General features: G+C 40.4%; 3 protein-coding genes across 3 annotated transcripts; 1 reads left to right on the plus strand and 2 right to left on the minus strand.

The window, feature by feature from the left end:
- Positions 1 to 227: 227 nt before the first annotated feature.
- On the minus strand, positions 228 to 5,159 carry LOC121740809 (transcription initiation factor IIA large subunit-like). Its single transcript, XM_042133436.1, has 11 exons — positions 4,869 to 5,159; positions 4,495 to 4,668; positions 4,182 to 4,400; positions 3,979 to 4,030; positions 3,773 to 3,831; positions 2,695 to 2,814; positions 1,802 to 1,918; positions 1,036 to 1,099; positions 795 to 952; positions 591 to 674; positions 228 to 500 (listed from the first exon to the last, which is right to left on the minus strand). The coding sequence occupies exons 1-11, from the start codon at positions 4,995 to 4,997 to the stop codon at positions 477 to 479; spliced, it is 1,200 nt and encodes a 399-aa protein (XP_041989370.1). The 5' UTR covers positions 4,998 to 5,159; the 3' UTR covers positions 228 to 476.
- A 7,439-nt stretch (positions 5,160 to 12,598) lies between these two features.
- Positions 12,599 to 14,498, plus strand: LOC121742062 (tropinone reductase homolog At2g29260, chloroplastic-like). Its single transcript, XM_042135088.1, has 5 exons — positions 12,599 to 12,832; positions 13,395 to 13,602; positions 13,742 to 13,958; positions 14,043 to 14,149; positions 14,234 to 14,498. The coding sequence occupies exons 1-5, from the start codon at positions 12,639 to 12,641 to the stop codon at positions 14,420 to 14,422; spliced, it is 915 nt and encodes a 304-aa protein (XP_041991022.1). The 5' UTR covers positions 12,599 to 12,638; the 3' UTR covers positions 14,423 to 14,498.
- LOC121742063 (methylsterol monooxygenase 2-2) lies at positions 14,489 to 19,363 on the minus strand. The gene is made up of 7 exons (XM_042135089.1): positions 19,172 to 19,363; positions 17,595 to 17,732; positions 16,676 to 16,821; positions 15,857 to 15,976; positions 15,538 to 15,750; positions 15,357 to 15,437; positions 14,489 to 14,860 (listed from the first exon to the last, which is right to left on the minus strand). Exons 1-7 carry the CDS (start codon positions 19,199 to 19,201, stop codon positions 14,779 to 14,781), a joined length of 810 nt encoding a protein of 269 aa, XP_041991023.1. The 5' UTR covers positions 19,202 to 19,363; the 3' UTR covers positions 14,489 to 14,778.
- Positions 19,364 to 27,120: the final 7,757 nt, after the last annotated feature.

The raw sequence follows: 27,120 nt of genomic DNA on the forward strand, positions 1-27,120 counted from the left end.
GTGTAGTGTTTTTGCATTTTGTATGATTTGCAGTACAGTTTTTCTCTTGCACACAAATCCCAAAAATGGGTACAAGATTTGTAGTTTGCTTTATGTTAGATATTTAACGGGTACAAGATTTGTGGATTGATACAAAATTAGTCCAAAAATTTCAATATAGCAAAAAAAAGGTTAGATATTTATCATGCACCTACATTTCGAAAATCACATACACAAAATGGAACAGATAATCGAAATGTAAAAAAGATGGAAGATATCAGTAACGTAGTATATCCGACTGAGTAGACAAAAATGAAATTATAGAGCGATCCTTCAAGTTATAAACTCTCCCTTCTGTACATTGCGGCCATCGAAACATTTCCTCTCACTATTTTCCATTCCATACAAGAAAGAGATCAAATACAATGTGAATATTCATGTTCTCTACTGAAACTGAAGCCCGAGAGATCTGACGGCATGAGTGTCTCTCCAACGAATCAAAAGTCAAATTCTCCTGTTGCCTGGTGAAAAGCCCAATGCCCAAACCATTACAGATAATATACACACGTGAGTAATGAGCATAGAAGAGGAACATACAAAGGAATCATAACCTTGTTGAACAGAATGTCTTTGTTATTTACGCGCATAATGCCATTCTTCAGTGTGCACTTCCACCTGCTCTTGGTTCTTGTCACCTGTATATTATACAAGTATATCATTGAGAATATCGAGAGGATACCGCTAACAGAATGAGATAACTATCATTGGAAAATAACCAGAGTATACAATAAGATTTCACAGGTTCAGTTCAGTACCTTATCAAACTGAGCTAGAACCAGATCATTAGTCGTGTTTAGATCCTCCCCCTGTTCCAGGTCGTCCAACTCATCATCATCATCTTCATTTAACGGTTCATCATCATCACCATCATCTACAGGTTCCTTTGGAACGAGAGGAGTTGCTGCTTGCATCTCTAGAAATGCAGATGGTTTCACATTAACAACGGTGATTAACAGTTCTGGCATATGGAGGCACTCAATTTAGGCGACAACTTACCATTGGGCATAGGCGTGTTCACTATGTTGTAGTCTTCATTGATAACTCCTTGATAATTGTACATCTTTTAAGAACCAAACAAGGAATTAGGTTCATTTAGAGAGAGATGCATTATAGAGAGAGAGAGAGAGAGAGTCTCGTAATCAGAGTTAATGAAATATGTAAATGATATACTAAGTGATACTACAAAGGGAATCAACAACATCGGCCATGTTTAACCCATAAATTTACAGGAGTAATTATGAAAAAGTCAGTCTGAAAACTAAAGGTTCGTCATTGTGTCAAGTAATCCTATTTTTTAACATAAAGATAAGTCATGCAAACTTCAGTTCTCTATCAGGCCATCGTGAGAATCAACTCTCAGACAACTACAAGAGATATCCTTGACATATTAGTATGTTCTATCTATTGGATAAATGCACGTGCTACTTTAGTAACGTAAATAGTTTGAGAAAAGATCGAAACCTCTATTTACATCTAACACATTGGCATAGAATAAAAAAATGTTAATGAATACAAATTCTCACAGCGTCCAGCAACTGGTTCTGAAACCAAAGAGGCCCAAAAATCAGTTAAATGAAGTCCTTACAAGTTACAACAGAAGCCAAACCCCCCATCCCAGGGCCGCACTCAGAAAATTGCATAGGAGCAAAACAAAGGATGACTACACACAGGTGGCTATCATTTCCTACAAAGATTCACTTCATTTAACTGCATGCAAGTTCAAATACTATAACCAATAAGACTCTCACAGAGGCAAACTCACATTGGGAGTAGAAAGCGCATCATCATATGGATCTGGTATGGGTCCGTCTGACTGAGGAATCCTACACGACAGTGATCCTTCTTGATCAGGTATTTGTGCAATGCTCCCTGGACCCACCTGCCAAAAGTATGAAGTCACAATTAAAAATAGAAGAAAACAAATGTTTTACACGTTTGAAATGCGTAATAGTTCACTGAAGCCGTTAGCAGAGTGAAGGCAGGTGAATCATCACAGACCAAAGTCATATCCCTAATCTTCCATGTTAATAATGGCTATCAATTGTTGCAAGCCATGCTTGGATGTTCTTCTTCTACAAGATAACCATATTAACATGTGAAAGTGCATTCTGTCCGAAAGGGGAGAATTTGCCTATTACTCCTATGTGGTAAAGTTAGTTACACATTTCGGAAATTTGTCTTCCCAGTTACACATTTCAATTATGTGTATTAAGGTTACGCATTTTCAAAGCGCGTTTCCCTTGAATACGCATTTCAAGGATGCGTGATTACCTTTTTTGCAAGTACAAAAAAGGTTCCCATATCGGGAACCTCGAATCTATTTTCTCCCCGAACAAGGAAAAAGCCATCTATACATAAGGTCTACTGTAGAAACTCTCCATGAGTATAAAAGATATACATCATGCATGTGATGAATCATGCACCTACAGGTATAAATAAGATGAACTAGACAGCCATGTAATCCAGAAAGGTCTGTGTTTACAATTTTTTACTTCTCAAATAATGATTTGAAAGTATAAGGCCAATATAGGGGTTTATCAACGAACTGTGAATTCTATCAACGAACTGCCTGGAGGCTTAGTTCAACTTAATCTCTGTGACAACTAAGTGGCAACATAACTATTGCTAGTCTGTGGCTTAGAATCAAAACTTCACCTTCAACACCTCGGGTGAAACATCTCCAGCTCCATCCTGCTGGGGGATGTATCCACCAGAATGATACTGTGGAGGAACGTCCTCACGTTTTCGTTTTCCAGAAGGCATCAAGAAAAAATCCTGCATTTTGTTCTTCAGCGTTATATCCTTTAAGAGTGAAATGAAACAATTTGCAACATTGCTTTTACATAAACAGATTAATAGACTAATAGTGATGGTGTGCATGGATTAAAACAGCATCCTAGCGAGCCTTGCTCCCAGTTTCTTGCATATGCAACCATCAAAATCGTTCAAACAGAAAACCAGAAAGAGACTGAATCTGGTAGTTTGCAGATCAACATTGCTGCAAGATTCAGTATAGTAATAGTTGGATAAGAATAAGACTATCAAGGGATGATAGCATCACCTGCCAACACATTTATATATTGTCCTAAAAAACTGGGAAGACACAAGTTCAACTGTCAACAAGGCAAGAAGTTTCCAACTTCTCCTATTATATTCCTCACACATGCACTTCAAATGCAATGACTTCTCTATCTAGTCATTGTAACTAAAGTGTGGGCAGATATCTAGCTAGATACGAGAAAGAAACACATATTTAAGTATAAAATGGGCGACCAACAGAAAAAGGACATAGACATGCTTACTTCCTTTTAGAGATTACTGGTATATCACCTAAAAAAACACCGCTCCATTACATTTCATATTCAATTACCCGAATCTCGGCCCCACTACAAACTACAAAGCAGAGGTGATTCACTTTTGGTGTTCTTCGTCAATTACATTCTGAACAAGTATACAGTATTAGCTTTAAAATTAATACTACACTGAACAATTAGATGAGAGTGCAGAATACATCAGAGAGAAGATTGCACCTTAACCGTTACAAAAAGAGAGTGTTATTGAACTCCTAGCATCGAAATAGGACAAAGCAATTTGCATAGATGAGATTTCCGTACATTAACAAGGGTGATTTTTTCACATTATCGGGCATATATCTATTTTATAACTGATTGGGCATCATCTATCTAACCCAATTAAAAACATGAAATAAAGATGAACATCAAATGACAACAACCTGAGTTGGTGGATGATTAGGTGCTCCCTTGTCACCCTCTTCCCGACCTTCCACATAAGCTACAAAGAAAGACAAGTTGAGTATGAAACTAGTGAGGATTACTGCCTTCTACCAATTAACAAATTTTTTTATATACTGCAGCCATCTACATCTACATAGTTACTTAAGAGAATTCATTGTTATAAATCATCACCTATTACACTCACCAACATTCACATCAAGAGGAGGCCTTTGACTCAACCAAGATGAAGGTGGCTGCTGCAAGAGTAATATATAGAGTTCAGTTGAGCTACCTATCACCGAAAGGAAAAAAAAGTGCGCAGAAATTGCTTGTAAACTTATTTGAAAGTATCAATCAGAATTTCCTAACAATATTTAAAAATATGAATCAGAAACATGCTCAGCATACCATATATGGACTGGGCCTTCCAGCTCCAGCTCTCATCTGACCCTCACCACCATTATCATTATTCGAGGAGTATTCATTGGGGGTTATCGGGGTGCCACCAGTGGGAATGCTGAAGTACGGACTGCTGTAATTTCCAGGAAGAGGAGTTGGAGCTGTTCCAGGAAGGGGGGTCTGAGCTGTTCCAGGTAATGGCGTCTGCATAGGTGTTTGTAGTGGGGTCTGAAAGCCCCAAGCAAAAACATTAACAGTACAAAGTCAAGGCTCAATACCATCATTTTAATCCTCGACATTAACAATAGTACCAAGCTCTCACCGGAGGAAAGAGCATATCAGCAGTGGGAGTTTCATACTCCTCAGTGCCTTCATAGGGTACGTTAAGATCATGGACGGGGTTCGGCGTGACCGGACCTCCTGCTGCCTTTTGTTTCGCGGACCTATCTATCGGGCCCCAAATCGCGCCAGCGTGAATCATTTTAAATTCCCATATCTGCGAAATGTCCACCAAAAAACAATCAACAATACTATTCCAGCTGCAGATCCAGCAATTTCAAAACCCTAAAACTACTCAATCATCCTTTAATGAAATACGAAATCGCAACACACTCCTAAAACCACACAAAACAAAATTCAACCACTAAACCCTAAAACAGCTCAAAATCCAAATTAAGTGAGCGGATGATAAATTACTCCTTGGAGCTCAGCAAGAACGTCATCTCCGGGGCCTCCGTCGTTGATGAACTCATCCCGGACCTTGTTGATGACGTCCTCGATGACGTGGATGTAGATATTGCTGGTGCTGGTGCCGGTGCCCGCCATTTCTTCGGAGAAAAACTTAGAATCGAGCAACGTAAAAGCAGAAGCTCCGAATCGAAACCTTCGTGGGTGGATTGAACGGATTAAGGAGTGAATTGGAGAGAGAGGGAAGGTCGCTGGCGAGGAGAGAGAAAGGCGGCGAGAGGAGGGGGATGAGATGGACAAGGGCGGAACAGAAATTATGAATAGAGATTGGAATATAAATAGGTTTGCATCCGTTTTCACGCCTCAATTCCACGTGGCATCATTTAATGCTCTTTATTAATAAATTCAAGAAAACCCGTTCACAAATTCATGACATATGTGATTTTTTAAAAGAATTAGTTACTCCATATTTATTGAAAGGTAGTTATATTAAAATTTAGGACGTGTTTGCATTCAAGAAATGGGCAGAATTGACCCCAATTCTATGCATTTTACCGTGTTCAGTTGGTAGTATATATTTCTTGGTGGCCCTAGAAAAAAGCTAGGCCCGCACTGTTAATCAGAATTACGCATGATCCATTTCTCTTAAAAAGGGTGGTTTTCAAATCAGTGTTCTTTGTTGTAACCAAGAATTGAGTGCATGATTACTTTTTTACCCATTTCTTTTTCAATACCCCCTATTCCCATTTCTCTTTCATATGGGCTTTTTTGTCCTCACACACTCTTGCGGTTCTAAAAGCTGCGTTCATTTCTTGCAAAGTGAACACATATGCCCAATTTCAATTCAGTGGGCCATACCCACGTGTTTTATTTCTGTTCATTCCCTAACAAGGAAAGTGAACACATCCTTAGAGTGAACTACATCAAAAAAGTTCCTAACGTTTCCGTTTGTGACACTGCAGATTTCTAAGGAAAAAAATATCTCTGGAAGTCTCTAACCTTAAACATAATCACGTATTTTATTTTATTTTTACTAAAAGACCCTTCAGCCCTTAAAGGGCATTTTGGACAAAGCCATTACAGAATCTGCAGTGCCTGCAGTGGCGGCCTGCATGCTGCACATCGAGCACTGTTCATCGCCTGTTGCGATTTGACATGTTGCAGCGTCGGTTCGTATACCCCCTCTCTCGCCGAAAAATACACGCCACATATACATATACACTATGTTTATTTACTAAAGTTTTACCCATGTGCAAGAATCAACTCCAACTGAAGCTGCGTCTGAAACTGTTGTAGAAGAAGTACCCCAACAAGTTGTCCAAGATGATGTTTACCGTCCTTCTTTCGAGTATGCTCCGGACGGATGTCATCTTCATAATGAGGGATATACGACTGATGATGAAGACGATGAGGTCGGCCATTTTATATCGTTGGCCAACATGTGTCGAGATGAACAGTTGTTTACCTCACTCTATTAGTCGTTATGTCAGCAACAACAACCGGAACAGCAGCATCAGAGTGCCGAGCCGGAGACCAAACGAGAGGGGTCTGGAGAGCAGAATGGTGAAGGCAGTGGAGAGTCCAACAAACGGCGAAAGTATTCCCCTATTGTGGACAAAAGGAACTCGTCTTCCGATACAAACCCACATGCGAGCAAGAAACCGTGGATGAGCTTCAAGATCTACAAGATCTAGAGGGGTTGCAAAGAATGGGTATAAAGTACACTCCTTTCAAGCTGACCAAGGAGCTTCCAGTTTGGAAGCCCGATGATCTTTTGAAGGATCGAGATTTCTTCTACAAGGTCACGCGGCAGTACGCGATAATGACGAGACGATGTGTGCATGCGAACAAAAATGATGGAAAGAGACTTCGTGCCATCTGTAAAGGCAAGGCCTGCGAGTGGTATGTGATGCAAGAAAGATCGAAACCCACAACAACACTGATTATGTGGTGGTGATTATGCAGAGGGATCATGCTCACACGTGCTCGCAAGTGTTGGATCAGAAATGGCTCACGGCTAAGTGGCTGGCTGAGCGTTTCATGGAGAAAATCAAAGTCAATCCTCACATTCCATTGGAATCTATACGGCAATGTGTGGATGAGGAGTTCAGCCTGAAAGTTGGTAGGATGAAGGCTTATTGGGAAAGAGACACCGCATTAGAAGGCATCTTCGGGAAGGCGGCCAACTGATGACGGCCATTGGAATTGATCCCAACAACAGTTGGTGGCCTATCGCTTGGGCGGTGACTGAGGCAAAGAGCTACGCTCATTGGAAATGGTTTCTCTCCTACCTAGCCGAGGACCTTCTGTTGCATGACAATGCCCCTAGATACGTCTTCATGTCTGATCAGCAAAAGGTATGTGTTATGTGATTTCAGTATAACGTTTATACTTCAAATGTGATTTTTGAAATAATTATACTTTGTTTGTGATTTGACCTATACATTAATACTTCGATTGTGATTAGAATTTAGAGTTTTTTTACAAGTGTTGATGTTACATGGGTGTTGTGTTGTGCTATGGGTGTACTTTGATATGACCTATTTTGGTACTTATGTACATTATACTTCTTGTTACTGTAATATATATGTGCTAATGAGTGTTGTGTTGTGTTTCATTTGTAGGGTCTTGCAAAACCCATTCTTGAGGATTTCCCACAGCGCGAGCATCGCTTCTGTGTTCAACACATATACAACAACTTCAAGAAGCGATTCATCGGGGAAAATTTTGAAGAAATGTTGTGGGAGCTTGCGTCGAGTACAACCAACGAGAAATATGTGGAGCGGATGGATGCGTTGCGGACTATATATCCCCAAGCACATCAATACCTACTCGGTGTTGCTCCAAAAGAAAAATGGGTGAAGGCATATTTCTCCTCACATGTTTGTTGTGATGTTATCCTCAATAATATCTGCGAGACCTTCAATTCGAAGATAGCAATTGCTCGAGAGTTGGCAATTATCACCATGTTGGTGGAGATTCGGACGAGTCAGATGGAGAGGATTCAGATTAGAGGCCAGTGGATCAAGACCTACGATCACGCACTGCCGCCCGTTATCAAAGAGATCGTGTATAAGTTGTATGTGAGGGCTTCTTCTTGGAGATCACCATGTTGTGAGGTCCACAATGTCGATGATGTACGAGAATGTTCTCTACCCAATCAATGAGATGGATAATTGACCCAAGACTTCTACAGTTGGATTTGAATTGGCGCCACCAAGGACAAAGCGACAGCGTGGACGGCCGAAGAAACTCAGGTGCTAGGAGCCCCAGGTTCGCCATCATGAGAATGAAGCAGAGTCACTAAGGCGAACCTATATACTGAGATGTCGTCAGTGCGGACAAGATGGTCATAATAGGAGAACATGCACCAATGATCCCCGTGTAGATGCTCGTACTGAAGTTGTTCAGAGTTCGTCACAGGCCAGTGACCCACCTACGACGGGTATCGGTAACAGGGCAGAGTCATCCAACTCGGGTCAAACCCAAGAGGTAGTATTCACTACGAATATATGAATTCCCCACCCGTTGTGCATCGATTTTAATGTTTGTATGTTACAGACCAATCCAGCTCCTCGGGGACGGCCTAGCACACGGCGGACTAGGGACGAAGCTTCCTACCAGCGACAAAACCAAGATGTAGTATTCAGTATCCATCAATATATTTCATATTTTACCCGATGGGTGTCTATTTGAACGTTTTGTTGTTTGTTGTAGACGAATCCTCCGAGGCATACCTCACGTCGGACTAGGGCTCATCCGCAGCGTTGTGACCATCGCGGGGATTAGGATTGAGTAATCGCGTGGAGCAAGATTGGTAATGTTGGGAATAATGGGAAGATTAGGAAGATTGAGTGATGTATAAGTCTAAACAATTGTGTTGGTTTTTGTTAGGGGGCTTCAAGCCTTTTTTTTGTCAAACATTATTATGAATATGCTATTATGACTAAGGTTTGTGTATGTATGAATACTCAGACAATATTTTGATGGGTTTTGATGGGCTGTTGTTAACAGCATATGTTATGATATGAATGGGGTATTGCGTATGATATGAATGGGGTATAACTAGTCTATCGCAGTTATTTTGAACTAGTATGCTTATGGTATTTTAACCTTGTACGTCGTGTGTTATTCCGCACAAACAATACTACTTTAGTCGAGATAATGGTATGTACTTAATTCGTGATTTTATTAAAAGATCAAGTACTTTATTCGTGATTTTGTTTAAAGATCAGGTACGTATTGTGTATTTTCATTCAAAGGTGTGGTACTTCATTCGTGATTTTATTAAATGTGTGGTACTTCAGTAGTGATTTTATTAAAACGTTAACACAAATTGCGTATTTTCATTACAATTATTGTGCGTATTTGTGTTTTTTGTATTTTCATTCGTGCTTTTATTCACGAATTTTGTAATTTATATTTTGTATACATATTTTGTATTTTCATTCGTGATTTTATTCAAACGGGTTTATTCAACAAACAAACAACTTTAACACTCTGGTACTAGTAATGATTAAAGGATAAAAGGAAAGAGTTAACAGTGCATAAGGAGAATAATTATAACATATAACAACAATATTGCAATCTTCATATTTCGGGACACTTTGGTTGCTTTATCAATTTGTAACTTAAGACTTACGCATTCCTCAGATTTCAAGCTCAATTTTAACTTCAGCTCTTCACATTCGTCAGTTTTCAAATGCAATTTATCTTCAAGAACACCCTCCATAATTTTGTTGCATCGGAGTTGTTCTTTAAACTTATCTCATTCGAGCTTGATTTTTTGAAAGTAAGTGTCTTGACTTGGGGAAAGACCCGCATCAACCCAGCAAAAGAATCTGCAATCATCTTCCTGCATAATTCATTCAAAATCTATGGGATGTCGTATCCGTAATGGAACATTTTCTTTATGATTGTACCATACCATACTTTCCATATTGGACAACGATAGTAACGTCGACCAGGATTAGCAGCCGTCCTAGATATCACTAGCTCAGCCTCAAGATTATGATTGCAGTTCACAATCTCTGGACGAGGCCAATTCCAATTCCAATTAAAACATGATCCGTACGATTGAGAACTAGAAGAAGACATTGCAACAAGCACCTGAATTGAAAATTAAAACCCAACACATATTAAAAACTTATACGCCATTATTTGTGAAATGAAATCCCCAAAAAATTGCACGACACAGCCTAACACGCATAAACCATAAATTGATTACAACCAAATTCAGCTGCAAAATCCACCAAAAATCAGACCTTACCTGTCAGAGTGCAAGTTACCCTAATTGCGATGTCAAACTCAGCTATAGGATGACTGAATGTGTATATGACGGTAGGGAGCACACTCATTAAATGAAAGAAAATGAGATGATGAATTGAAGTAAGATAAGAGAAATGAATTTCAAATTTCAAACCCTTAAAATAGAGATAAATACACAGAGTGGGAAATATCAACTATGATTTGACAAAAGTATCTGGGTAAGGTCTGCAAGTCGTGTAGGTGTTGGCAGAGTAGGTCTGCAGGTTGAGGTAATATGTCTGAAATACCCTTCAAGACATTTGGGTATTTTGGTCCGAAAATTGGCTACAAAAATAAGATACGTGATTATGTTTAAGGTTAGAGTCTTTCGCCGATATTTTTTTTTCTTAGGGACCTGCAGTGTCACAAATGGAAATGTTAGGGACTTTTGATGTTCACTCTTAAATTTAATAGTTATATAAGCAACAAAAATGAGTATGAAGCATAAATAATTACAAACAAATTACATTTAAATGTCTTAAATAAACATGTAAAAACAGAGTCCCAAATATGCAAATCCATTCCTTATTGTCGAACTGCATAACTATTCTAAATTAGAGATTTTAGATCTAGTTTTTATGGATGAGATGCGCAAATTTATAAATTATTTTCGCCTTCATCATGAGCCTATTTTACTTTACCCCAGGGCAAATAAGTCATACTAACATATTAGGAGGATTTAACTTCATGCCAGTAAGTTTTTACTTCATTCTCATAGGATTATTACTTCATTCAATTACGTAAAGGTGGTTTCGCCATCGCGTACCGTTCTTTCTCTCTACAATGTCTATCACCGCCTCCACGGCGTTGAAAAAAATGGAATGATAGCCTAATTGAATGGTGTGATAAGCACATAAAATGGTGTATTAAACTATTTGAATGAAGTATGTGTAGAAACATTTGACGTCCTACTGGAATGAAGTAAAAACCTTGTCCAATGAAGTAATAACATTTCTGAATAAAATAATAAACCTATTGGAATAGATTGCATTTTTAAAAGTGAATAAAGTAAAAACTCAGGTCAATCAATTCGAATGAAGCATGTGTTGAATCATTTCAAAACCTACTGGAAGTAAGTAAAACATACTGTAGTTTCAAGGTATTACGTACCGGAATGAAGTAATAAACCTACTACAATAAAGTAAAATGGGCTTGTAATGAAGACCGAAATAATTTACACAACAGTGCATCTCATAAAAAAACTAGATCTAATGACCCAAATTTGATCTCTAATCCAATGTTTAAAATTGATTCGATATTGATCACAACTCTGTAAAACATGCTCATACAAATATAAACTACAAGCTAGAATCAAAATATAGTCGAATGAGAGTTTGCGTACATAAAATTCTCAAAATAAAAAAATTATACTATAAAAAGTACTCCAGATCATGTTAGTACATGGGACACTTGGAATCCCCATCAACATATCAAGCTACAAATACATGATATCATGTTTGCACAAAAACAATACTCCTTCCGCCTTAAGGCAATTGAGTCATATTCCTTTTTAGTATATCTTAAAGTAGTTCAGTCATTTTATTTTTAGTAAAAGCTTGATTCTGTCTTTTACTTTCCCCTCTCTCCATCTTTCTTATTTTATTCATTCTCTTACTTTATTCTCTCTACTAACAAATCAATTTTTTAAATCTCGTACCCAAAAGAAATGCAACAACGAACTTGGGATGGAAGGTGTATTATTTATTCAGAAGATAGATACTTCAACTCAACGGAGGCGGACCTACGTTAATGCATAGGATCCTTAGAACCCCAACTATTTTTTATTACTCATATATTCTATGTCCAAACTATAGTTAACAAATTAGTACTAATTTAGCGCATATGGTTTGCAATGTGACTTGCATACCGGAGACATGTGTTTGTATAATTGTATCCCACCGCCAGTAGCTATTAGTTATCGTTTTCTATGTTATGGTTCTTAATTCATTGCTTAATAGTTAATCTTTTTTTAACATATTAGTAAATTTCCTTATTGCTAGATTAATTTATTTATAGTGGTAGTATTTTTTGGTGTCATTTTTGTTTGTATTCTTATTTGTGTAATAATCTAAGAATTTTTTAAAAAATAGTACTACCACCATATTTAGAGTGTCCACTATGGGTAGGACGCGGCTACAGCCGCGTCTGGGGGCGGTGGGCGGGCGGCTATAGTGGGGAAGGTGGGCGGACAACATTTGGGGGCTATTGGGGCGGCGGACGTGGGATAGCCGCGTTCGGGGCGAGGACGCGGCTGGGGAAAATGTAGAATTTTGTATTTGGAATTTGGGGGCTATTGGAGGTGTCCACTATAGTGGCGGAAATAGAATTTTAGGGCTGTGAACAACAAAATTGGGGCTATGGACAAAAACTGGGGCGGGCTATTGGGCGTGTCCGCTTAGTGGATACCCTTAGATACATCGCCTCTACCGAAATTTACAAGACTTTTAAGCACGGAATAGTTATAAAGGAAACATGCCGCCGGCCATTAACTCCGGCGCCGCCGCGTCCGTCAAACTTCACAATGCGAGATCCACGACGTCAGCTGGCTCCTCACTTGGACACCACCGCCTGTTGCGCTTCACGACGGCCGCCTCCGCCGCGAAACCCTCACGCTGGTCTCTTCGTGGCTCCACCGCCCTCGTCACCGGAGGCACCAGGGGAATCGGGTATGGCTAGCTCCAATATACAAATAATTTCGCTTTTGTTTTGCTTCAGACATTTAGCGAATTGTGTTCTTTGACAGATGCAATTTTTGGATGTGCGTTCGTTTCGTTTTAACTTATTCGATTCAGATTCAAATTCAAATTCAAATTCATGGCTCTGCCTTTGCGTTTTTCAATTTTGAAAAATGTGTTTGTTATACTCCATGTCCCTGCTAAAAATCGCATTAACGCTATTTGTGAGTTACTGCACTTTGCTTCTTCTATTCATTTGTGAGTCAACTAGTCGAGGATGAAACACATCGCATAACACGATTCAAACATAGTAGTTTTGCTGAAACTATTACTTTCCCAGCTCACTTAAATACTTGTACTGGATAGCATGATTCCATTGGTGAGTTTTGATTCTTGAGATGGTAGCTCGACTTTGACTGCATAATTTTTGCTGTGTTCTTTATTCAAATGCACGGTGTTCATCATTGCTTTATCAATATCAGTATCACCTTCGTTGGTGTTTAATATCTAATGCAGACTTTTTCTTCTTGTTCTTTCCATTTTGACCTTCTAGACATGCAATTGTGGAGGAATTGGCTTCTCTTGGCGCCACAGTGCACACGTGTGCAAGGAACAAAGATGAGCTGGAGAGAAGTCTGAGGGACTGGAAAGATCAGGGTCTTGGAGTTACAGGCTCAGTGTGCAATGTATCTTCTGAATCTGACCGGGAAAGGTTACTCGATCATGTTAGCTCTGTGTTCAACGGGGAGCTCAACATTCTTGTAAGTTAATCGTGTAGTATCATTTTAGAACATGGAATGAGATGATGACATATCTTATGCATTAATGTATCATGTAGCTTAGTGGTGAATCAATTTCTGCACAAGCCTTATTTTGCTTTTTTGTATATGGCTTCAGTAGATAAACAACGTTGGAACAAACATCCGGAAACCTATGGTCGAGTTCACATCCAAGGAATTCTCATTGGTCATGGGAATGAATTTCGGATCTGCTTTCCACATATGCCAACTTGCGTATCCTCTACTGAAAGCCTCGGCTGCAGGAACTGTTGTGTTCACCTCTTCAGTCTCTGGTTTCGTATCATTGAAGAACATGTCTGTCCACGGAGCATCCAAAGGTAATATTCGCTTGTCTCGAAATTCATGCTGGAGTTAAACGCTATGTACTAATCTAACCAGCAACATATCTTGTTCGTGTCTAGGTGCAATCAACCAGCTCACAAAGAACTTAGCATGTGAGTGGGCAAGTGACAGCATTAGAGTGAATGCAGTTGCTCCATGGTACATTCGGACATCCATGGTGGAGCAAGTAGGTTTCGTTTTGCATTTCCTTTTCTTCTGGTGTTTCAGCATCAGTCTTTTGCTGTGCTTATGACCCACTCTCGTGCTCTAGGTTCTGAGCAACAAAGAATACTTGGAAGAAGTATACGACAGAACCCCAATGCGAAGGCTTGGAGATCCAACAGAGGTGTCATCGGTGGTGGCTTTCCTTTGCCTACCTGCGTCGTCGTATGTCACCGGCCAGATAATCTGTGTTGATGGTGGGATGTCTGTAAATGGCTTTTCTCCAAAATTTATGTAAATTTTGTAAAAGAAACCTAGTGACGTGCAACTAGACATTAGAGATTCTAACGTCATAGATTCACGATTTGCATGAATTGAATTGAATTGAATTGAATATTCAGTCGAAATGTTGAATAAATGATTCAGAATAAGGTGGAATTGCATTCATGTGGGTTATATGCAGGACACACAAAATCCATAACGAACCACAACTTAATTCCACACAGCATAAATTGTTGATAAAAAACGAGAAAAAACTAAATTCAATCTTCAACCAAGATGCTCTGGAACCATATCCCACAATTGAAGATGATGCTCCAAGACTGTCATCTATCTATCATGTTACGATGCAGCAACGAAGATCAGTCGTCGGTATTACATGTCTTTTGTAGCCATCTCTTCTCCTTCACTTTTCAGTGCCTTCAGCTTTCTATAACCAGTGTCTGTACCGAATATCCTGCAAATTTATAGGTTAGAAGCAGCGGTTGAGAATACAATACTCATAGCAATTTTTGGATTCAAATACTTTGATTTGTTATATAGAAAGATAAAAGCCACAAAATGATGGTAGAAAATTCAATTTCCTAAAAATGCACTCTCTTTGATTGTCAATGTATCATGTGAACATTTCTCTCGCTTTAAACTCCTTTCTTTTCCCTCATTTTCTTCAAAGAAGAGTTTCACTCTTTCTTATTCCACATTTTCGCTCCAATGAAAGATAATATTATTACACCAATAGATCATGATATTGTTATCATCTTTCATTGGAGTGGAACTAAGGAATAAGACATGTGTCATTCTTCTTTATAGAAAATGATTGTGTAAAGATATGATGAATTAAAAATGAGAGAAATTTCTTATCTTATGACGAATTTACAACATTATGAGAACGCACTCTAGAAGCAGCTGAGATCACCTAGGTACATAAGAAAACAGAGAGTTAGAAAACTCACCAGTCCATGTAGACAAAAGTTGATGAGTAGTTGCCACTCTTTGTGTACAGCAGGCGGTGATGATAGTCATGGAAATCAGCACTGGAGACGAGAAAGGGATTATGAACCAACAATTTAAACACAGGGAAAAAATAATAAAGGCTCGTGGTACTCAAAAGAGAAAAGATACGAGTATACGAACCCGCCATATAAAGGTAAGTAGTTTGAGAGGCTCCATGGGAAATGGTACCCACAATGTGCCTCCACGGTTTCAAGCACTCTAAGAACCATCCATAGCCAGAGTGTTATTAAGTGGGGACCCGTGATTGCAGGACCAAGTATTGTAGCAAATCCAAGAAACAAAATCTCAGCAGGGTGAGCATATTCAGAAGTCAATCCAAATGGTGTTGCGTATCTGCACAAGCATTGAGCATATGAATGCTTTTGGCATAAAAATATGATACTACTTCTTACTGCCAGTGGAATGAATTTAGTTAACGAACGTTTATATGTTAACTCACTCATGATGGACACTGTGGACATGCTTGTAAAGCCACTTTGTATGTAGAATCCGGTGTCCCCAGTAGAATACGAAATCCTCCAGGATGAAGTAGAATAAAATCTGAGTTGAGACCACTTTCCTGCACAAACATGTATCTGAGTAGACAGCAAGTAAAGGCAACCTATAACGAGAGAAGTCAGGCAGCAGCAGAGTTTCTTCTTTTCTCTTTGAAAGATAGAATATAAATTTTATTTTCACCTTACATCTTTCCCACTTTGGAGTTTCTTTCCTTATTTTGATCTATAGGAAACAGGAAGGTTATTGACATCCCACAACCCCAACTACAATTTAAACTGAACCACGTTCTAAATCTTCCTGCATTTAAACCTTCCACGGTGTACTATTCTATGTGTGAGTGGATTCATTTGAATTCATATTGGATTATACTCATCTTTTCCAGTTCATATCAGTATAATTTCTGAAAGAATTGACAATACAGAGGCACCATTAATCATTTGGTTAGCAAGAAATCAGTGAGCACAGAATCTTCCAAAAAGAATTGCATCTGGAAGAGAAACAAATCAATGTTCAACCGAGGTTAAGTTCATGCTAAAGTCTGAAACTACTTCAGAGCGAGATTATTATAATTAAGTAAAGACTTCCAGTCCACCCAATTCAAGCATTAGAGTATAAATAACCTGAAACAACAAATCATTGTTCAACCGAGGTTCAGTTCATGCTAGAGTCTGAAACTACTTCAGACCAAGATTATCATAATTAAGTAAAGACTTCCAGTCCGCCCAATTCAAGCATTGGAGTATAAAGAACCTGAGTATACCAGGATGGCAACGGAAGGGTACTTCGCATGCCCATAAATCTGAAGACGGGATATGACAAGATCATAACAGGTAGGTTGACACAAAAATGATAGAGCAGTAGCTTGGTGATACATTTCTCTTGAGCATCAACTGTGTTGTTTTTAGTCTGCACGGACACCGCAAGCATCTCATAATCATAATCACATTTCAATTTCCATGTGATAATGTAAGACAAGCAAGAGGGTCAAGACAGGAAGCAAATTTTGGATGCTTGACGGTTACAAATGTGCACCACCTTTCTCCTCCTCCATCCTTACCTCTTTTCAACAATATTAATATTTATCTCTTTGCTCTTCAATTTCATTTTTTGTTCTAAGTTAGAGACAGAAAATTGGTTTAGAATGGAAGTAATTAGACAAAGAAAACTATTATGAATTACAACGAAAAATGACCAATAATAACAAAAGATTTGTGATCAATCATAAGACATGACTAACTCTTTGGGAATGTTATTAATATTCTGCTTGTCCTCTCACCAGAAAATTTTCTGAAACTTTTACAGTGAACATGGTAGCAACTACATCATAAAACAAGTACTATACTGTAAAGTTTCAATAATCAAAGACAAATGAAAATTATTTTATTTGTTTATTTTCCACCATGTTATTTTGAGTGAAAGAGGATACTGCAATGTTCTGGTTAAGATCTTTACTCCAAAATTCCAGTTCTCAAGGTACCGAAACAACAGACACAGAGAACAGACACAGGGTAGCAAAATCTCACAGAAAACACAAGGTGAGTGAGTGACAAATTTCTCATTTCATTCCTTGTCACTAGATTAAAGTAATTTTAAACGAGTTTTGTATCACAGGACGCATGACTGAGAGACAATCAATGTTCACAAAAAAAACTTTCAGCTATGAAGTCACTAGATTATACCTGAATTTTGTACTGGTTCAGCCATCCTGCCCTTTCCAAGAATATGAATGGAAGTCCAGACAAAAAGAATACACTCTCATGAAGAAAGAAACTTCCAAGACATGCCAGTTGAAAGTCACTAAAATTGGTTATGAGATACTGCAACAACAAAATATAACAGCAGATCAAAATAAGGAGTGAGAAAACTTTTAATGATAAAATTACCCATAAAGAGCGTAAAACCAGGTCAGTATTCGTCAAGGATAACACTGAGATTTCAAAAGTTAGACTACTTTCCAATGCATAACAACATCTGGTTGAAACTCCAATTAGTAGTATGAGCTCTTTCGAATACAATTGTACATATGTACAACCCATGCCTTAACACAACCCATGAAATGATAGCAACGATCAGATTTACTTATAGGTCCTAAACTGGAATACATATTTTTCAGAGTCCACCTTTGATTCTCTCTCCTCCCAAGGATAAGCAAACAATATACAATAATGCAGAGGTTATTTAGTTTCAGGAGTGGTATATAAAGGGATAATACAAAAATCATTCTTATTGAGAGATTTCCTCCATAAGGTACATCTGCAATAGCCTCCCAAGTTCTAAACTAACATAAAAAGGTAATCATTCAACCATGTCAAGTTAGTGTGTAGCCACAAAAATATTATAGTGTACTTGAAGAAGGGGAGTCAAACAATCAGCACAGGCAACCTTGAAGCAAAGCTCCATCGTGATTTTCTCCTCTTAAATGCTTTTATGATTTCCTTTATGGAATATAAACTAGGTGACATTTCAATTGTTTTCTGTTGTTTGTAAAACCCAACTAACATGATTCCTATGCAGAATTTGACTCCAGTAGAGTATAACACGTTCACTAATTCTCATTTACTTAGCCCAGGAACATTACTCCGGTTCATTAGGTCCATTGGGAAAAAGTTATAACTGTTCTATTGAGGATATGGCATATTTTTTCATCTCAAACAAAACCTCCAATACCCAGCCCCATATTATTCACACTTCAGCAAACTTTTGGAGGTGCCAAAGTAGATAGATGTTTCAGCATCCCCCTAAAGACCGGATTCACTTGTTCTAAAATACCGAGTCAATCAACAACAAATTTTTAGTTATTTGACATTCCAACCAGTGTAATCTTCATTACGAAACACTGCCTTTTTATCCAGGTTAAATGTCACGAGAAAAAAAAACAATCCAGCACATAATTTAAAAGAGTATATGTATAAATCATCTGAAGAATCATCCACGTTGCTATTATAACACCACAAAAACCCAGGTACATCATACATACATCATTCACAGACATCACTCTTCTCAGCTCAAGATCGTCGAGAACCAGATAAGCATGACAGCGAATTAAAAGACAAATCACAACAGAACAGCAAAAAAACAATCAGGCACGACACCGAATCCCAAAATGAAAAAGTTAGATACGGAATAAAAAAACACAACTACCAATCAGAAAACAGATCCGACGAGAAAAACAACGAATCCGACGCAATCAATTAACAATTCAAGGCACAATGACGCTAATCTAGGGCACATCAGATGAGTAAATCGAATTCATTACAGTCCAGGCGGAGTCGACAACGGACGCCATGGCGAATGCGCCGCAGCTTCTGACTTGATCTCCACGAAGAAAACACGAGAGACAGTGTCGATGGAGATGGAGATGGAGATGGAGATGAGCGATGAGTGTATGAGAGAGAGAGAGAGACTGTCACGGAGAGCTCTCTTTATATATCTGCACCAGATATGTGAATGTGTGTTTGCGATTAAATTATTATAGCTGGTTTTTTTTTATACACGTCAGCTCGCGAGCGCGATAAAAATCAGCAAAATTAAAAGGCGGGGAAGAACTTTCTGGTTCTGGAAAACGACAGCCAGCCCTAATAGTATAACGGTGTGGAATATGCTAGTATGTATTTTCATTTTTCTCTCAATAAATCATATTATTTTCTTGTAAATCCAAACCTACCATTTCAACTCCAAAAATATAACCGTTTTTCGTTGACTGAACTAAAATTAGCATACCAATTCAACCAATTTGATCGGTTTCAAAATCCGAAACCCTCGTCTTTTTGGCGGTATCCCTAGTGACAAAAAATCTATCATTTTCTTTGATTGCATTGTTAGGATCGTCGACTGCAACATTAGTTTGATATTGTCCGCTTTGGGTCAAGCCCTCACGGATTTATTTTTGGGTCACTCCCAAAAGGCCTCAAACTAATTGGGGTTGGACAGGAATAATATACACCTTCCAACTTCCCTCCCTCATCCGACGTGGGATGGGTTTGTAACCCAACAAACCTCCCCTCAAACCGAGACCACATCGGGAACGCAGTCGACACGAACATGAGTTGTTCCAGCCCTGGCCCCTGGGTCATCCTGAGCCTGACTCTAACTTTGAGTCCTTCAGGGCCCGACCCTAACCGGGGCTCATCCAGGCACGACCCATAGCCACCTGGGCTCTGATACCACTTGTTAGGATCGTCGACTGCAACATTAGTTTGATATTGTCCGCTTTGGGTCAAGCCCGCACGGATTTGTTTTTGGGTCACTCCCAAAAGGCCTCAAACTAATTGGGGTTGGACAGGAATTATATACACCTTCCAACTTCCCCTACTCATCCGATGTGGGATGGGTTTGTACCCCAACAAACCTCCCCTCAAACCGAGACCACATCGGGAACGCAGTCGACACGAACATGGGTCGTTCCAGCCCTGGCCCCTGGGTCATCCTGGGCCCGACTTTAGCTTTGAGTCCTTCAGGGCCCGACCCTAACCGGGGCTCATCCAGGCACAACCCATAGCCACCTGGGCTCTGATACCACTTGTTAGGATCGTCGACTGCAACATTAGTTTGATATTGTCCGCTTTGGGTCAAGCCCTCACGGATTTGTTTTTGGGTCACTCCCAAAAGGCCTCCAACTAATTGGGGTTGGGCAGGAATTATATACACCTTCCGACTTCCCTCCCTCATTCGATGTGGGATGGGTTTGTAACCCAACATGCATCTGTAATGACAAGCATATAAGTGTGTTAAATTTGTTTTACAAAATATTTAGACTTTTTCAACATTTTAGTTTCAGATAGAATAAAATATATATTGTGCAATTACTATAATTCATAAAAGGCATATTATAATTAGAAAGCAATCAAGAATGCGTGATTTTTATGCTAAGTACCCATTAATATAATTATACATGAACAATATTAGTTTAGTGATAGTAAATTTTCGAGCCTTTGATTTACTATGCTATTCAAATTGAGGATTAATGTCTCAATCAATGGGATCTACCAAAAAGAAAACGACAAAAGTGGGGGGTAAAAGTGCAAATCTGTAAATAGTTAATGTAACGTGGGTTCATACACATCAGTCATCAGTAATGATGGTTTATTTAACTGTTTGTTTCAAATATAGGCCTTGTGTTTGTATTTCATTTTTATTCAGACTTTAGGGCATCTCCAATGGCGGATGTCCGGTCGGACATTCGCGATGGGTGACCGGGACGTCCGCCATTGTCTCGTGACAAGTCAGATACGGACGTCCCGTAAGGACGTCGGATGTCCTCGGACGTGCGGGCGACGGGCGGGCGGACGTCCGCCATTGTGGCGTGGGTCGGACGTCCGATATTTAATTTTTTATTGTTTTTTTAAACTCTATATACGACTCGTTGAACTTCATTTCATTCGCACCACTTATGTTAACAAGTTTCTCTCTTCTTTTACTACAAATTTCATTTCTACTTAATGGAGAACGACAGGAACTCCCCCGCCACGAGCGAGTCGCAGACTCCGATGTTTCCCGCCGAACTGGAGGGAAACTCTAGCGGAAATGCGACAACGGTTCCGGCAATGTCGGGGATGGGTGGGATGGATGGGATGAGTGGTATGATGTCCCCTTACTGCAATATGTACAATTGGATGGGTGGGATGTGTGGTATGATGCCCAGGGCAGCGGGGATGGGGGGCATGACCCCAAATATGATGGGGATGGGGATGGGGATGGGGGGCATGACACCAAATATGATGGGGATGGGGGGCATGACCCCAAATATGATGGGGATGGGTGGGATGATGTCGGGGATGATGCAGACCATGCCTGGGGGAGGGGGTGGCAGGGGGCCCTGAACCACTAGCGGACGATGTCTATCGGCCGGTTATCGATATATTGTCTACTGATACCCCTTCCAGTTTTGTTCCGGAGACTCAGTTCACCGGCGTGGAAACTTTCTCTTTTGAGGAGTTGGGGCTATCTCTAGTCAGGGAGACTCCCGATGATGTGGGGACAGCGGCAAGGGGCAGGGGCAATGGCCGTGGCAGGGGCAAGGGCAAGGGGAAAGCCACGGGCTCTTCCTCGCGAACGGTGGCTGAGGAGGAGGATGATGAGGAGACGGGAAAGATGACGGTCTGGAGCGTGTGGGAAAACGTCGCGCTTTCGAAGGCTTGGGTTTCAATAGTCGAGGATCCCTATGTCGGTGCTAACCAGCATATTGACAGACTGTGGCATCGCGTCGCTGAAGCCTACCTCACACACAAACCGACTGGGGCGAAGTGTCGCGTTCCCGAACAATGCCGGAAACAGTGGGAGCGGTTGAGGCCTAAGCTTAGTCGATTTGCTGGCCTCTACCAAAAAAATCTCCGCCAAGCAACCAGCGGTATGTCTGAGGAGGAGGTGAAGAACCGTGCCTTGGCGCAGTACCCCGACAGATCCTTGAAGTTCAAAGATTTCGACCAGTGGGAGGCCTATCTCGTGGTGAAGGATTCCCAAAAGTTTTGTGCGGGTGTCGAATCAGGCTGGCAGAAGCGGATGAAGATCAACGCTTCCGGTGAATACAACAGCAGTGCTGGTTCGCACGTGCTCCCAGAAGCATAGGAAGTGTCCCCGCTACCTCAATCAGACTCACGTCGGAGTTGTCGCCCGATTGGGCAAAAGGCTGCGCAGCGGAAGGCTAGGGGAAGCAGCAGCGGTAGCGGGTCGTTCGAGGTCCAATCGGAGGCCCCTGCTCCCCCAGAAGAGTACGATCGTCTTGCCCGCGCGCAGATAACGACTAGTTTGGTCCGGACCATGCATAGGTGGCATAGCACGACAGATCCTGTGTACAAAAGGATGTTGAAGGATGTCATCGATGGATGTCAGCGCGATTTGGGGGATGCCACCCATTGGAGATGATGGCGCCGAGATTAGGGGCGGGGACGACGAGGGCGGCACGGGCAACGGCGAGGGCGGCACGGGCGACGAGGACAACGCGGAGTGAGCCGAGTCTAAATTTTCCCATATTATGTTATTTTTATTATGTAATTTTTTTTCTTTTTTATTATGTAAATTTTTTTTATGTAATTTTTTTTAATGAAGCATTCCTAATTTTCCCGTATTCCGTGTCAAAATTATAATTCCGTTACGTTTATAAATAATTGTGATTTTTTTTATTGCGGGAAGTCCTAGTGGGAAGGGCGATGGGAAGGGCGGATTGTAAAGGAGATGTTCTAGTGACGTGGCAGTGGGATGGGAAGTCCTAGTGACGTGGCAGGAGGTGTTTTTGGAAAGTCCTAGTGGATGTCCGAATGGGACATCCGTGCATTGGAGATGCTCTTAGGCTGTATGATGGCGAAAAATTGAAAATGATTACACGATTACTATCAATGTTAGGCTTTAAGGGATTAATTGTAAGAAAAACGTGTGAAATGCCAAAAGGCTAGGCCTTTGGCCTTTCTCCTCCAAATGCATTATGAGGTGTCTTAAAACCAAGACTCTTCATGTAGGCTTTCATATCCTATAAATAGGTAGGATTTGGAAGAAGAGAACACACGACCAACAAGCATTCTCTCTTCATCACTCAAGCTTTCTAGTGGGCATTCTAGGAGCATTGTCTAGCTCGGTTCTCGCCTCTAATTCAAGTTCACCGGAGCCTACGAGTTTGAGGTGATTCAACTCGATAGGAGGAAAGTCGTTTCATCTTTGGGGACATTACGCCAATCCGTGAGCACTAGCCGGGGCGTATTTCGTCTTGCGGAGCGAGGGTCACCTCGACTCGACTTGAAGAATACTATAGTTTGCATCTCTTTACTTTCGTTGTAATTTATTTGTTACATTTACCTTCCAGTTTTGTGTTCTTTGTAATAGCAAGGGTTGCCAGTGTAAAGGCTACTATATTTCCAACAATCGCAAGATGAAATAATATACTCTTGCTGAAATCATGTCGACCGAAGCTGGAGGGAACAGAAACAACACCATTGGATCGTCTTCTGCTGCCGCTAACACCTCAATGTTGGCACCTGTTTCGACCTCAATGTTGGCACCTGTTCCTCAAGGAGGATGCTCCAACTGTACCTGAGGAAGAGACGGACTTTAATGTTCGAGCTGCCTATGATGTTTGGCATCAAGGAGATTTCTTGTGCAAGAATTATATCTTGAACGACTTAGAGGATAGTCTCTATTCTATCTTTGCCGAGGCTAAGACCTCCAAAGTGTTGTGGGAGGCTCTTGACAAGAAGTATCGCGTCGAGGACGCTGGTACAAAGAAATATGTAGTCGCAAAGTTTTTGGACTACAAGATGGTGGACTCTCGTTCAGTGGTGGCGCAAGCTGAAGAGTTGCAAATCATAGTCCACGATGTCCACGCTGAAGGGATGGCCTTACCAGACCAGTTCATTGTTTCTGCAATGATCGAGAAGCTTCCTCCGTGCTGGATGGATTTCAAGAACTATCTAAAGCACAAGAGAAAGGAGATGACGACGGAAGACCTAATAGTCCGTCTTCGTATTGAAGAGGACAATAGGCGGTACCATCAGAAGTCGGGAGGGACAGAAGTCGCCAAGGCAAATCTGATAGAGAAGGGACAATCCTCCAAACGTCCCCGCCCTAGCGCAAAAGATAAGGGCAAATGGAAGGAAACTGTTGGCCGAAAGTTTGAAGGCAATTGCTTCAATTGTGATAAGCCGGGCCACATGGCGAAGGACTGCCGAAAGCCTAAGAAGATGAAATTCAAGAAGAGTGCTCAAATGGTCGAGAGAGACTTCAACGATGATGATCTGGCTGCTGTGGTTTCTGAAGTGAACCACATTGACAATCCGAAGGCTTGGTTTGTTGACACCGGAGCTACTGTGCATGTGTGCTCCGATCGTAGCCAATTTTCGACCTACAAGCAAGTCGAAGGGAAGAAGCTCCACATGGGCAACCAAGACTCGTCTGAAGTCATTGGCATGGGTGAAGTGAAGCTTTTAATGACATCTGGTCGTGAGCTAAAGCTGAGGGATGTGCTGCATGTCCCAGACATCCGTAAAAATCTTGTTTCTGGTAGTTTGCTTGTTAGTCATGGCTTTAAGCTAGTGTTTGATTCTGACAAGTTTGTTTTATCTAAGTTTGGTACTTTCCTTGGAAAAGGTTTTCTTTCCAATGGTTTGTTCAAACTCAATGTAATGGCCAAGGGCCGTATCAAGTGAATGATAATAAGAATGCTTCTTCTTCTTACTTGCTTGAGTGCTCCGATTTATGGCATTGTAGATTAGGACATGTAAATCTAAATGCTATAAAAAGATTAGTAAATCTTAATTTACTAAAAGTAGATAAGTTTAACTCACAAGAAAAATGTGAAGTCTGTGTTGAAGTAAAAATGACCAAGCTACCGTTTCACTCGGTAGAACGGAGCACAAAACCTCTAGAGTTAATCCATACAGACGTATGTGATTTAAAATTTGTGCAAACTAGAGGTGGTAAAAAGTACTTCATCACATTTATAGGTGATTGCACAAGGTATTGTTACCTTTACTTATTAAGAAGTAAAGATGAGGCAATTGAAGCGTTTAATGACTTCAAAAATGAAGCCGAAAATCAACTTAATTGTCGAATTAAGTGTGTTCGAAGTGATAGAGGTGGTGAGTATGTAGCCCCGTTTGCAGAATTATGTCATGCAAGTGGTATAATTCACCAAACAACGGCTCCATATTCTCCCTAGTCAAATGGAGTTGCTGAACGAAAAAATCGAACACTTAAAGAGATGATGAATGCTCTGTTGATTAATTCCGGTTTATCCCAGAACATGTGGGGGGAGGCTGTGTTAACAGCGAATCATATCCTGAATAAAATTCCACTAAAAAATATGGATGTGACTCCTTATGAGTTGTGGAAAGGGAAGAAACCTTCATATTCATACCTCAAAGTGTGGGGGGTGCTTAGCAAAGGTAGAAGTGCCACCTCCGAAATAAGTTGCAATAGGCCCTAAAACAATCGATTGCATCTTTATTGGCCATGCACTTAATAGTAGTGCCTATCGTTTCCTAGTCCATAGGTCAGCTCTGTCTGGCGTGGCTGAAGGAACAACGATTGAGTCAAGGAATGCTATATTCTTTGAGAATGTATACCCTTGCAAGAGGCAAGAGGATAGTTCTAGTGAAAGAATGATGGATGAATCCACTAGTTCTAATCCTCCAAAAAGGACGAGGTCAAGTCCTGAGGATGTTGAACCAAGACGTGGTAAAAGAGTTAAAGTTGCTAAAACATTTGGTCCTGACTTCATAACTTTTATGTTGGATGACGAACCAAAGTCATTGGCGGAAGCTTTGTCTGGCCCAGACGCAGCGTGGTGGCAAGAAGCTATCAACAGTGAAATTGAATCCATCATGAGAAATAACACTTGGGTGTTAGTAGGCTTGCCTGAAGGCTGTAAGACTTTAGGGTGCAAGTGGATTCTGAAAAGGAAATATAAGCCCGATGGTACTATAGATAAGTACAAAGCTCGCCTAGTTGTCCAAGGCTTTAAGCAGAAAGAAGGGCATGACTTTTTTGATACTTATTCACCTGTTACGAGAATCACTTCCATTCGGGTGCTTCTTGCGATTGCTGCTTTGCACAATCTTGAGATTCACCAAATGGATGTGAAAATTGCGTTTCTGAATGGTGATCTGGAAGAAGAAATATATATGGAACAACCCGAAGGGTTTGTTGTGCCTGGGCAAGAGCGTAAAGTATGCAAACTGGTAAAGTCATTATATGGGTTGAAGCAAGCACCATTACAATGACATTTAAAATCTGACAACGTGATGTTGGTAAATGGATTCTCTATCAATGAGTGCGATAAGTGTGTTTACATTAAGAACACAGATAACGGTTTTGTTATTGTGTGTCTGTATGTTGATGATATGTTGATAATGGGCAGCAATAGTGCCATTATTAACGAGACAAAAAACATGTTGAAAAGAAATTTTGATATGAAAGATATGGGTCTAGCTGATGTGATTCTTGGAATCAAAATATTGAGGACTAATGAGGGAATTGCCTTAACGCAATCTCATTACGTTGAGAAAATGCTTAAGAAATTCAACTCGTTTGATTGTAAGCCAGCAAAGACTCTTTTGGAGCTCAATGTCCATCTAAGCAAGAATATGGGTGATTCCGTTGCTCAAGAAGAGTATGCAAAGATCATAGGAAGTTTGATGTTTATCACAAACTGTACTCGACCTGATCTTGCTTGTCCTGTAAATAAGTTGAGCCGATTTACGAGCAACCCAAGCAAGGAAC

The sequence above is a fragment of the Salvia splendens genome, chromosome 7, assembly GCF_004379255.2.
Source record: "Salvia splendens isolate huo1 chromosome 7, SspV2, whole genome shotgun sequence".
NCBI lineage: Eukaryota > Viridiplantae > Streptophyta > Magnoliopsida > Lamiales > Lamiaceae > Salvia > Salvia splendens.

Excerpts from the sequence above, each read along its gene's own strand:
- LOC121742063 (XM_042135089.1), bottom strand. The coding sequence starts at position 19,201 with ATGGCGTCCGTTGTCGACTCCGCCTGGACT. Across the intron at positions 17,733-19,171 it reads TTGTCGACTCCGCCTGGACT|TATCTCATAACCAATTTTAG; the intron begins GTAATGAATTCG and ends TTGTTGTTGCAG. Across the intron at positions 14,861-15,356 it reads ACTTTTGTCTACATGGACTG|GATATTCGGTACAGACACTG; the intron begins GTGAGTTTTCTA and ends ATAAATTTGCAG.
- LOC121740809 (XM_042133436.1), bottom strand. The coding sequence starts at position 4,997 with ATGGCGGGCACCGGCACCAGCACCAGCAATATCTACATCCACGTCATC. Across the intron at positions 4,031-4,181 it reads GAAGGCCCAGTCCATATATG|CAGCCACCTTCATCTTGGTT; the intron begins GTATGCTGAGCA and ends TTACTCTTGCAG. Across the intron at positions 1,919-2,694 it reads TTTCACCCGAGGTGTTGAAG|GTGGGTCCAGGGAGCATTGC; the intron begins GTGAAGTTTTGA and ends TACTTTTGGCAG.
- LOC121742062 (XM_042135088.1), top strand. The coding sequence starts at position 12,639 with ATGCCGCCGGCCATTAACTCCGGCGCCGCCGCGTCCGTCAAACTTCAC. Across the intron at positions 13,959-14,042 it reads TGTCCACGGAGCATCCAAAG|GTGCAATCAACCAGCTCACA; the intron begins GTAATATTCGCT and ends GTTCGTGTCTAG. Across the intron at positions 14,150-14,233 it reads GGACATCCATGGTGGAGCAA|GTTCTGAGCAACAAAGAATA; the intron begins GTAGGTTTCGTT and ends CTCGTGCTCTAG.